The 17,383-nt window shown below is 44.3% G+C and overlaps 1 protein-coding gene across 1 annotated transcript in view; it reads right to left on the reverse strand.

The window, feature by feature from the left end:
* lrig1 (leucine-rich repeats and immunoglobulin-like domains 1) overlaps positions 1 to 17,383 on the reverse strand; it is a 38,209-nt gene that overhangs the window by 7,183 nt on the left and 13,643 nt on the right. The window contains exons 4-13 of the mRNA XM_044170498.1: positions 10,072 to 10,209; positions 9,564 to 9,707; positions 8,320 to 8,463; positions 7,681 to 7,824; positions 5,903 to 6,046; positions 3,621 to 3,701; positions 1,755 to 1,826; positions 1,167 to 1,238; positions 782 to 945; positions 13 to 366 (exon numbers count right to left, since the gene is read on the reverse strand). Coding sequence (XP_044026433.1) covers positions 13 to 366; positions 782 to 945; positions 1,167 to 1,238; positions 1,755 to 1,826; positions 3,621 to 3,701; positions 5,903 to 6,046; positions 7,681 to 7,824; positions 8,320 to 8,463; positions 9,564 to 9,707; positions 10,072 to 10,209 — 1,457 coding nt within the window. The remainder of the gene's footprint in view (positions 1 to 12; positions 367 to 781; positions 946 to 1,166; positions 1,239 to 1,754; positions 1,827 to 3,620; positions 3,702 to 5,902; positions 6,047 to 7,680; positions 7,825 to 8,319; positions 8,464 to 9,563; positions 9,708 to 10,071; positions 10,210 to 17,383) is intronic.

A 17,383-nucleotide genomic window follows, 5' to 3' on the forward strand; every position in this document is an offset into this window, starting at 1 on the left:
AAAACAACCTACCATTAACGATGAGGCGGGCCTTGCTGGAGTAGGTGGAGCCAAAGTGGTTTGTGATGATGCACTGGTAACGGCCCTCGTGGGTGAAGGTGACATGCCGCAGGTGCAGGATAGTGGTGTACTCCATCACACCTCCACTTGCACCTGCCGCATCAGATGTTGTGCCTTGGTGGTGAGCGTGCACGTGGGCGAAGTTCTCCGTCTCGGCGTGGCGAAGTAGCTCCTGGTCCTTACGCCATGCGAAGGTCATGGGGGAGGAGCTGCTGCTCGCAGCCGTACAGGTGAGACGCACGTCGCTACCAAGGACGGTCACTGTAGTTTCTGGCTGCACGGTGATTTGGGGCTTTGGAAGGTCGTCTGAAGGTGGAGAGCGATGGAAAGGCAGAAGTGGCAGGTAGAAAGAAAGTGAGAAAAGGCAAAAGATAGTATGTGAAAAAGAAGAAAAGGAGCCCAGAGTAAGGACAGTTATTGGAAAAGAAAAGAAAAGACAAAGTGAGTTTAAGAAGGAAACATAAGTAAATCACATGTGTGGTCCAACATCACAAATGTCTCTCAATAGGTATCTGCTTGCTATGCATAAATGGACGTGAAAGAGGCCAATAAAACACACATAAGGATCCATTAGCATGCCTGAGTGCAAATGCAGAGCTAAACAAAAACACCACACAAACAAATATGCGCAGCTATGTACAGAACAGTGCAAGCTGTCAGTGTGGCTCTTGCTCAACACACCTGCTCACATAAACACAGATTAAGCACACACATAACTCACCACACACAAAGCTGTTGGACGGAGCCTGGAAGATGCTGGTGCCCTTAAGGCTCTCCGGGTGGGCACAGGTGGCATTGACCCCGGCCTGCAAACCACGCGTCACCAACCAGTCAGGCAGCCAGTGGAGCTGGCAGTCACACAGGAAACTATCGCTCTGAATGAGACTGTGGAGGAGAAGAGAGGAGAGAGGTAAGTACATGTGGTATATATCACATCTATTGCATCTGTAACTGAATATGTAATTCTGAGAATGTGTGCGGATGCCAAAAGCACTGAGGTATTTGAGCTGTGTGTGGGTGTGTGTTTGCTGCTGGCTGTTTCTGCATGTGTGGATTTGTGCACATACATTTATGTGTATTTGTGTAAATGCATAAATGTAACTCACAGGGTTTTGAGGTTCTTCATTTTACTGAAGGCATCGGGCTGGATGGAACGAATAGCATTCTCTCCCAAGTTCCTGTTGGGACATTACACATTGTCTCATAAACTGTATACACCTTACAGCCATACACACACACACACACACACACACACACACACACACACACACACAGGCTTTCAATAGCAAGGATCTGGCTTCTAACAAAGGTGGAAATATATGTATGTCTGAGGATACATGCCAGCTTTTCCACCCTTCCCTGCCCTCGTTTGACAAAGGCCTGTGAAAGAGCTTATAGGAATTCCATTTCTTTTGCGAAACTCGCCATATGCTCAATAACTTCGTTCCTGTGCAGAGGCAGGAAAAAAAGGCCAAAGTTGAGATTGTGCTAGGCTAACGAGAGAGAAGCAGCTGGGCCCTCGCAAAAGCCTCTGTCTTCTCCTTTTACAAAGACGCTATTAAATTGCTAGCAGCCTGCTCTCTGCCAGCTACTTTTGGCAATACCACCCCACCCTCTCTTCCTCACTCTCTTTTTCTCTCTTTTCTCTCTCTCTGGCTGGGAGGAGCAGCAGCCAAGCATTGTGGGATACTCACAGGTGTTCCAGGGTCTCCAGGCCAGAGAAGGCTTTCTTGGCCACCGACTTGATCTTGTTTCCAAACAGAGTCCTGCCGTTTCCAAACATGAAGGGTGTCGATAGGAGAGAGAGAGAAGAAGGGGGTGAGAAGAGAGGGTGGGGGGAGGGTGAAAAAGAGAGAGCAAGAGGGGGAGAGAAGCGCAATTAGCAAGGCTGAATCTGATAAGAGTGAGGGGATTGAGGTATTGGAAATCTGAACTGTGTGGAGATTAGTCTTGAGGAAGGGTGAGGGAGATTGGATGGGGTTGGAGTGTGTGTGTGTGTGTGTGTGTGTGTGTGTGGGTTGGGGGGGAGGGCACCTGGGCTCTGCGCTGCTCTTCAAAGACCACTTTTATCTTTATTAGAATAAGCAATGACCAGGGCGTGTGTATGTGTGGTGGTTCTTTTCCCCTGCAGAGCTTGTAAGGACATATGTGCAACCATGTGAGTGTGTGTTTGTGTCTGTCAAGCCTGGTTTGAGCTAAGAAGTGAGTTGCTGTTCCTCTGATTTGGGGTTCTAATCCCCCCCCCCTCACTTCACAGGAAGAGGAGACACGGCTGGCTGGTTCACAATGAAGAGTCCAGTGTTCGAACTCATCCACATGTACACACAAACAAACAGCTGTCTAGTCACAGGCATGATAAAAGGGCTACTCTGTCATTTTTGCAACTTTTATTTTGAAGGAATTAGATTAAGCTATCAAAACAAATAAAAACAGAATAAAATCCAAGATCTATTCATCATTTTCCTTGGCTGAGATTTATAAAGACCAACTTCCCTCCCATGCAGTGGCATTCACAAGCTGCTTTAAGGAAACTCCGTGTGTGTGGTGGACACTTTGATGTCTCACCCCTTCTTTGTCTTTTCTGCATCTCTTTTTCCCATGGCTCGCTTGGCCAGCGTCGGGATGCAGCAGGCCGCTTCCGCCAACGCCGTGACAAAAGGGGCAGGGTCAGAGGGTGGGGCGTGTGGGGCGTTTGATGTTGATGACTGAATGCAGCCCTCAATTTCACCCTCTCTCAGTTCCTAACAACAGGGACTGGGAAAGAGGAGACTAGAGAGGAGCGGAGGCATGGAGGAGAAATAGAAATAAGCCTATTGGGGAGCGAACCCCTGCCAGCTTGAAGAAAAGCCCTTTCTCTTTCTCTTTCTACCATTCTTTCTCTTTCAGCAGTGCTCACACTGGGAACCATCTTGGCTGGACATCATCTTTTTATCCTGCAGGTTGATGATTGCTGCTCAGTGCCAGAAACTCCAAGTCCGCTGTAATTTCTCAGCTCGCCAACTTTTGACATTGAACTTTTTACTAGCTGCCTCGATGGAAACATCAATGAGTAATCATGAAAAACAGATACAAAAAATGATTCACTGTATCTCCTTCTTGAACCATTAGCAGCAAGGAGAACCCAGTTTGGCCATAAAGCTACAGTGAAACAATGAAATCATAAGATGAAAGCCAGATTGAACTGGAGAGAAACTGGCCTGAGCTTCCACGGGATGACGGGAGTAAAAAATGACCTTCGATGTTTCATGAACAAGCCTTATAAAAAAGGAAGAGAGTCATCGGTCAGTGCGAACACTTCCCTACCAAGTGAAGTGTGGGGGCCTGAGGGGACAGATATCTCAAACTCTGTGGCCTTAAATTGGACCAGCTAAACTTAGCTGGCAATGAAGGGTGAGTCGGGATTTGGAGGGAAACTTTTGGATGCAAAGAAATTGAGAAAGCTCATTTCTGTTTCTCTGATTGTCTGTTTTTGAAGAACAGCAGAGAGGGATACAAAGGAGGGGTTGATGGCGAAGGAAAGGCGGAGGGAACTAAAAGAAAGAACGAGGGGAGACACTCACAGCTTGTTGAGGCTGTCCAATCCAGAGAAGGCCCCGTTGGTGTCCTCTATTGTGCCCGAGATGTCGTTATGGTCCAGCTCCCTGTGGAGAATGAGAGAAAAGAGGGGGATAAGAAAGATGGAAGGAGGAGAACAGGGACAGGGTCTGCCAGCGCTGAAGCGTTTCACTGCCCTGGCAGAGGCTGGTCTGGAAGTCACGGGTTACCCCTTCGCCCACACTCTCTTCCTCGCTCCCTGCACCTGGCCTTAAGAGCCCCTCTGCCGCTCTGCTCTGCCAACCAAGCGCATTCTTTCCTTAGAGGGGTGGAGAAGGAGTGTGTATGTGCGTTGGTGTGTCAAGGCAAACCCAGCACAGGGAAACACATGTATAATTCATGACGGCATGGAGGGATTGGCGGGAACACAATGCCTTGTGAGAGACCAAACAGTTGGGTCTATTGGTCCGATGGCGGCAGGTATTGCACAGCCAAAACCAAAGCCAAGAGTCTTAATGAGGTTAGGAGCCAAGCTTAGCCATGGCCGGTCAAAGACAAAATGGATTCAATGACAAGAAAGAAAAGAGGAAAGAAAAAATTGCTTCTTAGAGCGTTTGGAGGTTTCCAAACACTTGTTGAATGCACTTCATTTCCCCTCACAAGGTCTAAAGAACTACCTCTGTAGGTGAAGTCATAGCTGCAGAGGAGCCACCACTCCACCCCTCTGCATGGTAATCAAAACGAAAAACAAAAGAGTTGGAGAACTCCTCTGAACCATTAAAAGAGTTTCTTTTAAACTTGAGAAAGGCCTTTGAGGTTGATGGTCAGCCACACCCTCCACCATCTCCACAAAAGCACCCTCCACTCCTCCTCCTCCCTTTGCTTTCCAAGCATCTCTTATCCCCCTCTGTTTCTTTTCAGTCTCCATTGGCTGTTGTCTTAGTTGGACTGGACAGGGGCTGCCAATTTCCTACTCTTTCTGGCTGGCTGGATGTGAATGGCTGTTGCCTTGTTAAAGCAAGGCCAGTGGCGGGGGCTGTAGAGCAGGGAGACCGGGCACAGAGAAGGGGGGCCCCAATGAGCCAACGACCCCCGTGGCCGAATTAGAGGGCAGGCTGGCTTGTTTGGAGCTTTCACACCCCGATGCAGGCTCCAGCCCCATGCCAGCACGACCAGCAGCACAGGCCCAATTAAAGCTCCCCCAGCTCCTTTTCAGGGCCCAGCCTATGCCTGTCCTCCCCTCCACTGATTAGATTAGGCCTGCCTCAAAGACACAGAGGCAGGAGTGATATAAGAAAGGAGATAAAAGATTATGCAAAATCAAGACGGAGATGGTGTGTGTATTGGTGGATAACATGAGGGGATGACTGAATACACTTAGGATAACGGAGGAGAAGAAATGGGCATTGAGTGTGCTTTAAAAGGGTAAAGTCAAAAGAAACAAAGTGAGCAATTAAAGACAAGAAAGGAAGACATCAGAAATGGGCTGAGCTGTGGCAGTCACAAGTTCAGCTCCCTATCCCACCCTATATTTCCCTCTGTAGCTAGTTATCTAGCACCCAGTGTGCCAGCAGAGAGAGGCCTTATGTGCCTTGGCTTGTCACCCAGCTGTGAGAGAGAGCTTGTCTAGCGAGCTCTGGCACAACTCTCCTCTCTGGCTCTCTCACCAGGAGGAGGCACAGCCAAGAGGACCTTGGTTAGGAACCAAGACCCCCAAGTCTTTCTCCTGGATTTATCCCCTGACTTTCTCCCTTTCATTCCCTCCTTTTCTTTCTTTAGGACTGTTTGGGCTTTTTGTGAAAAAGGTGGATCATCAGGAAAAGAAAACTGTCTATTCATGGCTTCTAAAAACGGGGAAGGATCTCGAGGGAGGTGAGCGGCACAGAACACTTTTAGATCCAAGTTTGTTGGAAACTAGTCTTAAAGACAAAACAAAAAACCCAAAACAAAACCAGACAAAAGCGACAAAGTGAGAAAAGAAAAATAAGGAGTTGCCACAGAAACTATGACAATGGTGTTGCATGAACACCTCGTAAAAGTAAAGAAAACAACAATTCATGAATAGACATGAATGTAAAAGAGATCAAACCTGTCTTGAAAAGTACACAACTCCTCTTGCTTTCTGAAGTCAAATGAGGGGACTACGTAAGCCTAAATATCAAATATCACAGAGGCAAAACCAATATTAAACATCTCAGCTTTCACTGCTCCCAAGTGGCACATCTTAGCCTTATTGTCAGCAGGGGCAAAACCGTAATGAGTGGGTTGTCTGGGATTGGAAATGGCGGTTGGGGGGGGGTGTACTTACAGGATGCGTACAGCCTTGAGGCCTCTGAAGGCTCCCTCGGTGATGTGGCTGATGGAGTTGTGGCACAGACGGAGAGCGTGGAGATCCCCCAGCACAGCCAGACTGCCTTCATCCAGACGAGTCAAGTTGTTGTACGACAGATTCCTGGAGAGAGAGACAGATTGCGAGACAGACAGAAAAGAGGACAGAGGCAGACACAGAGACGGAGAGAAAGAGGAAAAAAAGGGGGAAGAAAGAGAAATGTTCTGTGTGAGGTCTGGAATGAGATCACAGGTTGGCAGAACGCTGAGGCAGCTCGCGACATCATTATACTTAAATTTCATGGCTGATTCAATGTCTATTTGCCACTCTGATGTGTTTTTCCATTGTGCCTTTTTCTTCACCACAAGATGTTAACAGAGAATGGGCTTAGCAGACCTTAGAGCTCAACCGAGGACCTAACCGTTTGACAGGGAAGAACAGAAATTCTTGGTTGGAACTTTTCATGTCTACAACCTCCATTTATAAGCCTACTTGAGCATGTGGTAAACCCAGGGGGAATATACTGTCACTCATGTGTACTGCAGCCCTCAAAATGTTACTTATTTTCATATCTAGCCTTCAAGTCTCTTTTTTTCTTACAAGAGTGGAGGAAATCCAAATGGGATGTGAACAGTACATGGATTTCCAAGCAGTTTCACTTGCTTTAGGAATGTGGAAAGAAAGAATATTCTGCTAGTAACATGACGACACCTGACTAAAAAACATTTATGATATAATTTGATTTACTTGAAAAAAAAAGTGAAAATGAAGACTCAAAACTTGTTTAAATGACTTGTAAGAATGTTTTTCATAGTATGCATGTAATACCTCTTGATAAATCCTGATTATAAATGACAATAAATCCAATAATGGTATCTTTCAAACAGTGGTCAAAGGCAGTATTGTGCATTTTATTGCCCTCTCTGTGGCCCCCGTTGTCTGTCTCTGTGGCCAGGCCTCAGGTTTGCTTGACCAGTCATGTGTGCAGAGATTCCCCCCGATGACCAGCTCAGCCTGGCCCATTGGGAATGCAATAACAGGCTTCTCACAAAGACGAGTCACTCTCTTCTATCAGTCATGGGGGTCATCATAACTCTAGATAATAAAAATCATATAACTGTTGACTGGTACAGCGCCAGGAGGATGATTCAGAGATGGCGCTGGGAGCAATCTGTCATTCACAGACGTGCGCACAGGAAACGGCATTGAGATACACAGAGCAAACTAACATGAATGCCATCTACCGCTTTATCCCTTCTGACTGTTACACATAAACAAACATAGGCGCCACAGATATCCCAGGCTACTTCGCAGTTAGCAACGCCTCACCTGAGCGAAGCACTTATTCGACAGTCATGTCAACAGAACAGGAAAGACTCACAGATAATAACTCCTCATTCAGTAGACAAAGCCGTGAAGGCGATCCTTCAGAACACCCGTGCTTCAGAATGGAGTACAAAAACTCTTGGGCTTGAGTGCTGTTGAGCCCCGCTCTAATTATGGGATAAACAGGCTTATTCTGAGAATAGCGTAGCATATTGAGTTAAAGCAGAATGTCATTTAACCCTGGGGAAGGTAGATGGATGATATGGATGGGGGTGGGGAGTGTTGTCAGGCTATAGGACTTTAAGGACTATAGGATTTTAAAGCAAAATTTTACTCTGCAGTTGCTGTTTAGTTTCAGTTCAAAATTCCAGGTTTGGGACAAAAGGGCGTCTGCCACGAGAGTTCAGGCTAATTTAAATGCTAGTACTCACAGTTCTCTCAGCTTCTGGCAGAACTTCCATCCATCAGGGTTGATGCGGGCTATAGAGTTGTGACTGAGGAATAACTGCTGAAGGGAGGTCAGGCCATACAGGGAGCCACTGTTCACCTCTGTCAGGCTGTTGTAGTCCAGGTGACTGCAAGAGACAAAAATGAGCAATATAAGTATTATCATTAGTAGGAGTTTGAGGATCTTGATGCAATGGTTTACAGGCAACATGGAGTTTGGTGGTAATTGTTGCACCCTGAAATGACTAAATTTGTAGCTGCAATTCTGAAAAAATGCAAGGCAATTTGCGACCATTACTGTGTTATTTTGCATGTAATAATATGTAAAAATTGCAGGCAAGCAGGAAAAGGTGTGATTGCCACGATAGTGAGCAAGTTCTAGTAAGTACAAAAAGATCTTCTTATAAGGTTTGGTAGGTGAGTATTCCTGTAATAGTCAGTAACTGGTGCCAATAAAATTAGCCTATCAGGTAATGCTTGCTCCATGTGCTGCACCCACACTGCATAAATCAGATGGTAAGTCTCAGATATTAGGTTAGATGTTTCGGTCACATGATGTATAATAATTGTAATAAATGTATTAATATGTTTATGTATTGATAATGTTTCAGTTGTTGACATACAGGACTTTCATCTTGGCCAGGTCCCAGAAGGCTCCATCAGTCAGTTTGCTGATGCTGTTTCTTTGCAGTTTGAGTACCTCCAGGCTGGACAGACCCTGGAAGGTGAGACCCTCCACCTGACGAATACGGTTCCTGTTCAGCTCACTGCAGGGTGGACAGACAAATTTTAAAAAATGTAGCAACTCATCATTGGAGAAAAACAGTGAGGCACTTAATTTAAAAACAAAATATTCCACACATTTCAAAGCAGGAAAACCATTTTTTCCCCTTTTGACTGAGGAATGTTTTGCTCTCACTCTACATTAGCATCCATCACACTGAAGTCAAAACCAAATAATCCTGTAGCCGGCATGCTTCAGTTGGAGCATTTTGTAGTTAACAAACCCCCAGCTTAACAGGCATTCCTCAGTGGTGTCCTTTCCACTTGTGGCATGCTGTATACCCACAGGCTTTAGCTTAAAAACAAGGGTCAACCTATGACCCTATAAATTAACAGCGATACTAAAAGGAGGTATGAAAAGACAACGTGATATAAGACTTTAAACACCACAGCGATTCTTTATTTTGCATATGAGGCCTGAGAAGTCTCTGCATGTAACAGTGAATCTGTACATCTGGTATGTGTATGTGTGAAGGCTGTAAAAGACCTCAGGTCAGCAAGTTCTCTTGTGTCTGAAGTGTATCACCACTAGCATACAGTGTCACCAGGGCCACCTGTCCAACAAAAGGCACCTGAGGAAACTACTAGAGCCACAATGGGGGAGACTCCCATTACGCGAGTCCCTTCGCTCTCCAGAATGGAGGCGTTGAGCTACAAAATCGACCTTGCTGCTACGCTGGAGGGAAGTTTGACGAAGATAATGGCGCACGGTGTGAGGAATGAACTAACCACTTTGGGGACATGGAAGAAGGCAATAAATCACATAATAATATGGCTCCAGTGTTTACCTAGTCAGACCATGTCCACCCCTTGAGGTATAGCTCACACTAACAGCGTTCCAAATGTTAAACACACAGAGCTCAATCAACAGACACTGCAAACTCCTCCTCATTTAAACTCTTAAATCTTTTCAATTCTGTAATGTCTCCAAAGGCTACAACTGGGAAATTAATTCGTTTTCAGCCTAAACACAAATGTCAAAAATACATTGTTTTTGCAGGTCGATCTGTTCTGACACATCAAAACACAACCTTGTCAGCACACTAACTATGTTGTTAAACTGATGAAATCCAGTGGTACTCACAGCTGGGTGAGCCTCGGGAGCTGAAAGGCTCGCACAGGGATCTGGCTGACGCGGTTTCGGCTCAGTCTCAGGACCTGTAGAGTTGAGCCCAGATGGTCCAGAGCTCCGAGCTCCAACACGCTAATCTTGTTGTTGCTCAGGTACCTGAACACAGAAAAAAGCACATTGTGACATACGAGATTTGTAACAAACCTTAAACATATGTTTATGAATGGCCTTGTTTCTGTCTCTCTTGAGTTATTTTACATACTTCTTGTATGCTGTAATCAATTTCCCCCCATATGTTTTCATTAATACACTCAATGCAGCTTTGGTATTATGGATACAAATGTTAGGGAGATTGTGTGCACTGTTTGCCTTTTTAATTTTATTTTTCTACTAATATTGATTGCTGTAAAAACCTTATTTCCCCCACAGGGACTAGTAAAGTTTCACCTTATTTTATTTTATCTACATTTTTAAGATTGGTGTGTTATGTGCCATAGTAATATTCAGAGATTGTACTTACAGGTCTCTGATTTGGAGGCCTGCGGGAAAGCAGTGCCCTCGGAGTTCAGTGATGTCATTATTGCTCAGGTCCAGCGTTTCCACAGAAACCAGCTCTCTGGTCTGCCTGCCATCTATACTGCGGATCTTATTATGATGTCTGGAAAATAAAAAAAACACACATAAAAAAGGCATTAGGTGTGGTTGGAAATCCAGCAACTCTACCCTACAAAGTGTCCATATCATTATCTCGGAAAATATTACCCTGCCCAACTTCAGTGTCCTTTTCCCATCACCCAAGGAAGACACTCCAAATCCCCCAGCTTCTCTAAACCCACTCTCAGACACAAAGAGAGCAGAGTACACAGAACAAAGTGGTCTTCATCCACCACAAAATGTGTACTTTAAGAGCTTCCAAACAGAGGCTGGCCTTCTTTAAACAATTCCAAGGACACCTGTGCTTCTCAACAGAGCTTAGACGCAAAATCTACTAGATAGATGGGGCCTCGGTGATCAACCAGAGCCACTTGAAGGGGGATTTTGGAGTACTTCAGTGTGTGATGGAATGGAGAGATGGCTGTGTGATTCTCAATAAGTTCTGGCCACTATAATCTACCAAGGACAAAGAAGCAGGAACTACTGACTATATAACAGAGAATCAAAACTTACACCATCTTGAAAAGATGCAACAAAACAAACAATTAGCGCTTCTTTTCACAGGAAAATCTGAAAACATGGCCCGTTGATGTACCTGAGAGGAGCAATAGCATATCACCCTTTCTAGTTCAGTTTTCTGAGCTGACTAGAAAAACACAATCATCCCACACAGGGAAACGTTACAGATCCAGATGCCTCAGCTGTTTTGTCAGGCCTAGTTAGCCTGGGTAAGCCACAAGCCCGACATAAGACTGGACAGATCTGCGGAAGTGATAGACATACACTCACACAAGCAAAAATAAATAAATCACATGTCAGTAGAGCACAAAGAAACCAAACAAAGCTCTGTTCTACTGCAAACATACATAGACAAATGTACATAGTAGGTACATAATATGCAAAGCAGAGAAACAGGTAAACTCAGAATACACAGACATCTGTCTTGCTACAGCAGTGGGCTATGTGTCTGTAGGTATGTGTGTGTGTGTCCATATATGTGAATGTGTTAGGAGTCTGATGGCCAGTGTTATCTGAGCATACATGAAAGCCTTTGCTGGGTGACACATTTGACACATGCCTGGGTGCAAACTAGGGATGGGAATTTCATTTAGTGTCACTTTCATTTATCAGACTGCTCTAAATAAATAAATAAAAAGAGCAAGAGAGATAAAAGTATCGTTATTTGGTACATAATAAATTATACAAGCACTAAGAAATCAGGTACACACAGATGACACCAGCCTAATTGCCATAGCTGCATGTACTGGGGTTTCTTCCTTTCACCATCCAAGTGAAAGCTACATTATAACAGTTTGTTTATGAGGTGCTCTTTTTTAATGCAAAGTTTACCCAAGGCACCAATTTTAGCTTAAACCAGTGTTTTTGACATCAACTCATATGATAACTGCATTGACTGTACATAACTAGTCAGTTAAAAATTCCCACCCATAGCACTTTTCTAACATTATTAACCCATCAACTCTCTCTCACACATTCTCTCGTAATCCTTTCATATAAAAGACGTGGATATGACGCGGGTCTCCTCAACGCATGGTCTACCTGGGTTGGACCAATTCATATGACATTCGGGTTGTCACTGTTAGTACTGACCCAGCATAGACTGTAGTGCCATACACTTCACAGATAAACCACACAATTACATTGAGATTCAGATTGACCACTGGTAAAGTGCCAGTCTGAATGGGGTATTTTAGCCTCTCTTTCACACCAAGGACCTGTGTTTAAGCCAAATTTTCCAACACGGAGCTGACCTGCCTGGGATCCATTTTGCCCAAATCTGATGACCCGCATGAATTATCCCATGGCAAGCCATTTACACAAGATGCAGGCAAGGGACACATCAGGCAATGCATCACGTCATTGTCTTCTAAGAGGTTGGACACTCACTTGTCCAGCATTGACCCCTTGTCACAGAGTGACCTGCATTACAAGTAGAAATTTCAACTAAATCATAGATCTTAAGATCAGTTCACTTGACCCATGGGAGTGTTTGACACCATTTGAAAAGAAAAAAAAAACCTTAACAAAAGACACAGCTTCCTTCTTAATTAAAGCTCAGCATTGTTATTCTGAGTTAACTTCGTAGGATGGTGTGTGTGTACGAGTGTGTTTGACAGAAAGAGCAAGCGAGAGAGCAGGTGTTTTACCAGTCACTCATCAAAACAAGGTCAGTCCCTCCTTCCTTTTTAGCCTTCAGCCAGATGGACACGCACATATTTATTGGTGTCTGAGAGGAGGAGGGGTCACACCACAGTGGCCCACCTGAATAAACAGTGGCAGAAATGGTTAAGGATGAGCCATGCAAGCACGCCTGGGCAAACACACACACAGGACAGAGCAACAGACAGTGGCTACAGTGAGCCTGAGCAAAGGAGGGAAGCAAGGAATGGGGGAGGAAAAAGGGAGGGGGGAGAATGAAGGGGTGAGATGGGGTCAGCAGCTGGTGACCTTTGATGGGAAAAACAGATCAGTCTTAAACTGGTGGGAGAGGTTGACCTCTCTCACTCTCTCGCTCCGTTCTCCATCCACCACTCAAACCAAATTCCCTCTCCCTCCCCTTCTCCCTCTCCCTCCCCCTCCCACAATCCGAGCCCAGCTGCGTGTGAGAGACAGATAAAGCCCCAGCGCACAGCGTGTTTGAAGTCCACACATACAATAGTAGCGTTTATAGAAACTGATTATCATACGGCCAGTGACATTTCTGATAAAGAGGAGCTGGGTTCACTCGTTCCCTTTGATGCCCAGGGGCCTTATTCGCCTTGATTCCACTTAATTCCAAATCTCATTACCCTGCCCCATTGACCATCTGATTATCATGAGCCTGGCACATTTTGACACTTCTTTTGATGTATGGAAAGTGCATCAGTGGTTTACACTAGCAAGCCCATTCTCTCGTTTCCAGTGTCATCTTTGGGGGCGACTGTTTGGCCAGTCCCTTCCCGTTTGAAGCTGGCAGTTGGGACAAAAGGAGAATTATTTCAAATCAGATCATCTAGCGGGTCATATGATTTCTGTCCCGAGATATTTTAAAGGCCCCCTTTGATGTTGACTGGGGAGGCGATGCGCACAATAGGAAAGTTTGTGCTGCTCTGCTGTCACTTTGACAGTGTGTTTTTCAAAACTTTTTGATGTTTCTTTTTTTTTTGCCATCCTGCTGTGGCATTCTGGGAGTCTGCGGGACGCCAGTGGGCTCACCAAGTGCATTGTGGGACTGTGGGAGACATGTGGCATATGGTCTTTGGTTAGTTCGTCAGGAGTTTCTATGTGATCAGGTGACCTTTGTTTTAAATGTAAGACAGAAGATGCATCTCAGAGCTCTGTTGTGATTGGTTGATGGACATTTCACCAAGTGATAGTGATTTACCCAAAAGAAAAAAGTTTAAACTACAGCAACACAACCATACAGTCAGGGTTATCTGTGCCTAAAGAAGAGTGGCAGGAACCAAAAAGAGTTGCCGGACACGTCACTGAAAAGGAAGGGGATGAAAGCTACAGGAAGTGGAAAAAGGCAAAAGAAAAGCCACCTCTCAACCAAACAACAGATTAAGAAAAAAGAATAAGAGACAAAAAAGGAAGCAGGGAAGAAAAATCCAGCTTGCTCACCTATCCCTTCTTAGTCCACCTATTCCTATTTTATTTTTATACAAGACTACTGTACTGTAATGTTGTATATTGTACTCTCACAAGAGTAAGTCATCGAGTTCTTTGTACGTGCAAACTTTTCTGATCAGATAGCTCTGAATAGCCATGTGTTGGTAAGATTACAGTCTGATGATTATCTGGGCAAAAATTAATCATCAACAATCTTAACAGCTGCTGAATTAACGTGAAAATCTTCAAGCAGTATTAAATATATGTTCATGACTAAAAGGGTTTTTTGTTTGGAAATCACATTTCCAAAGAAACCATGTAAAAATATAAAATATCTTTACAACAAAAACTGTTTTTCTGTTGCCTGTTTTTTTGCTGACAAACTAGGATTGGGCAATATGACGGTATATACTGTGTGACGGTTGAAATGCGTCCACTGGTAGAGATTTGGCAATACCGTTTCCACCGCGGGAGCTATCCCTTAGTGTCTCTGCTACATAATCGGGGCAGGGTATTTAACAAATGAGGGCTGGATTCTTGCGTGATCTTGCAAATCCAGCTCCCTCTCAAGGTAACGCGATTTGGGTAGAAGGACTGCTTACCACGTTCTCACAGCAACAGTTGGTGGCAGTAATGCACCTCTAAGCTGGTTCACCAACCACCACAGAAGAAGAGTGACATGGAGGAGCAGAGTAAAATTCTAAATACATAGCAGGATGAGTTGTTTGTGTTTGTATGGAAGTTCCAAATAAAAGAAGAAAATAATTAAGTACGGTATGGTTATTTTAAACCATATCTTTATTGAATTTACAGAACAATTACTGTATTGTGATATATACCGTTACCATGAAATATAATATTACATATATTGTGATAGAAGATTTTGGCCATATCGCCCTACCCTACGACAAACCATTGCTCTCCTCTCCTCCCAATATGATAAATACTGTGCCTAACTACTGGCATGCTGCTTTGCTCAGTCCAATGTGTGGCATAGTAGGATAATGGCAGTAATTCAAACTTAAAATATACTATAAATGTTTGTCCTTTCACTAGTACCTAGTTAGCCCTACACCACAGAAATTTAAACTTAATTGAACATTTACAAAGCCAGAAATCCTGGAAACTGCAGTTTAGCTATTTAATGTGTGTAATTCTAAAAACATCATTCACTTTGTAATTTCCATCAGACAGTGCAAACCTCTTCAGCAACTAGCAAACTGAACTAGCAAACACTTGAAGACTCAGAGGCTGTCAGACAGTAGCAACCACATACAATGGGCTCTCAGCCTTTTGGAGAGTTACTTGTGGGATGGGGGGCTGAATACAGATTCACAGTATATTTGCTTGTGTGTGTGAGGGTGTGCGTGTAAACCGCTGTCTCACACAAACTTGTAGTTAGACGACATTCCAGACTATCTCAACCAATGGCACAGGAACAGTGCCCTGCAGTCTATACTGCTGCCTCTGCCAGGGCACACACACAGAAACTCTTACACTCCAGAGGGCTTGGTGGTTGGCAAGGGAGACGGAGTGCATTGGATTAACTTTTGGGAATAACCCTGAGCATGAGCTCACCTCTCACTTCCCTTTTTTCCTTCATTTGCCTCTCCATACCCTCCTACTGCCTCCTCCACAACTTGTCCTTAATCATTCCTCTTTCGACATGTGGTGATGTCACCCTGATCTGACACTATTCACATCCCTTCCTCTCTCCCTATTTTCTCATCCTTCCTCCCCTTCTCACTGTCACCCATTTTACTGTAAGCCATGTGACTGACAGCTGCAGCTGCAAGTGCTTCAGCGGGCCTTCACTTCAGCTGTGTGGCTTTGTAAAGATCTGACCCTCCCTCCAGCCTCCACTCCCATCAGGCCTACAGGCCTTCCCCTAGCAACAGGCTTCAAGTCAGGCCAAAAAAAGACACCCCTATCATTTGGAGGGGCTGCGACTCTGCATAGTTTGTGCAAGTAAAAGGTGAACTTTCTCCCATCTGTTTTGTATCAAAAGCAAAGTGAATAAGAGTTTGTGCTAAACTATACAGATCTAGACTGATAGAAAGCCTAATAACACACAATAATAACAGCTCAAACCTTTTTGGAAACATGACACACACAAAGACAGATGTCAGAGTTGCTTAATCAAACCTCAAATTTCCCCTTACTGACTGTTCACAGCTTACAGAAATGTTCTGACCACATTAGTGCAAGATGATAAATTCTGAGAAGCAGGCAGATGACACACAGGGAGAGTTGTGACTCCCTTAAAGCTACCCACTGAAAATGATATGACGAAAACCAATATTACAGGAACCTGCAGCTGCGTTCTTTACTACCAGTCAGTCAGCTGACATGCTAGCAAGGTGTAAAAGAATATACACAGAGTGAAGCTAATGGTTAGCTTAGGGGGGTTAAGTTTCTTGTGTCAGGTTGAGTGAGATGTAAGAATGTTCCCTGGTCACACGAGGGGAAAAAACTATGGCACGCTGGAAAACAAAAGTCCACCAAACAGATGATACAGGTGGAACGCTGTCACAATTGTAGTTATCCCTGTATGTGTGTGTGTGTGTGTGTGTGTGTGTGTGTGTGTGTGTACAGAAACGGAAACATACGAAGAAGCATTGCCATTTATCTTTGTTATAAGAAGTGTTACAAGCTTTCAGATCAGCTTCGGCTTTTTGATCTTTATCTTAGGCTTATTTTGGTCTAACCTTAGAAAGCCTTTCAATGAACTGTATTTGTTTTGTGTGCCTCACATTCCTTTAAACATTCTTGAGTATCATAGTAACGCAGAAAATTGTTGGAACTAAGATAACATTGAAGACTGAGGGTGTTGAACGAATAATGAGGTCTGGCTTATGAAAGTATGGCGTTAACCATTTCTTTAGGTAGCAGTACCTCAATTATTATTACTTTATTTTAACTTCCAACAAAAAAAGTCATAAACTTAACCTGTATTACAATAGTCATAATATTTAACATGATACATTTCTGTGCATTTCCCTCAAATGTTTCATTTACTGGCTTCCAAACAGCATCTTGAATAAAGTTATCAATCTACCACTTTCTCGCCATGAGTTTCCCTCAACAGTGTAAAAATGAGACTGCTGATGGACTACCGATCTCACGTTTGTGACATACACAAGTGAACACACGCCCTTCCCAAATAGGGCAGTACATTTCCAGTGAGATGCCAGTGCAGGCAGTCCCCACAGGCACAGCTGCCAACTGGGAGCAACCAGGTCTGAACTATATACGAGCTGACACTCCAAGCAGTCAGCACCGCTCACTGTAGACAAGACCACATGGCCAGCTAATAAGACTAGTCAGTTACTTGACCACATACTAATCGCTCAAGACAGAGCTCCATATTTACACCGACAAAGCTCAAGTGGAGAGGGATTTTTGGATGTAGTTTAATGTAATAGTCACATTCATCGCTAACTTCGCATTAATGCAGCATTACTTCTGAGATCCAAATGCATATGCATCCGCCACAAATGTCAAGAGACTATTTCAAGAGCAATTCAAAGAGGCCACTGACCTAAGAATACAGTAACAGAGAGCCA

The sequence above is a fragment of the Siniperca chuatsi genome, linkage group LG2 (assembly GCF_020085105.1).
Source record: "Siniperca chuatsi isolate FFG_IHB_CAS linkage group LG2, ASM2008510v1, whole genome shotgun sequence".
In the NCBI taxonomy this organism is placed as follows: domain Eukaryota; kingdom Metazoa; phylum Chordata; class Actinopteri; order Centrarchiformes; family Sinipercidae; genus Siniperca; species Siniperca chuatsi.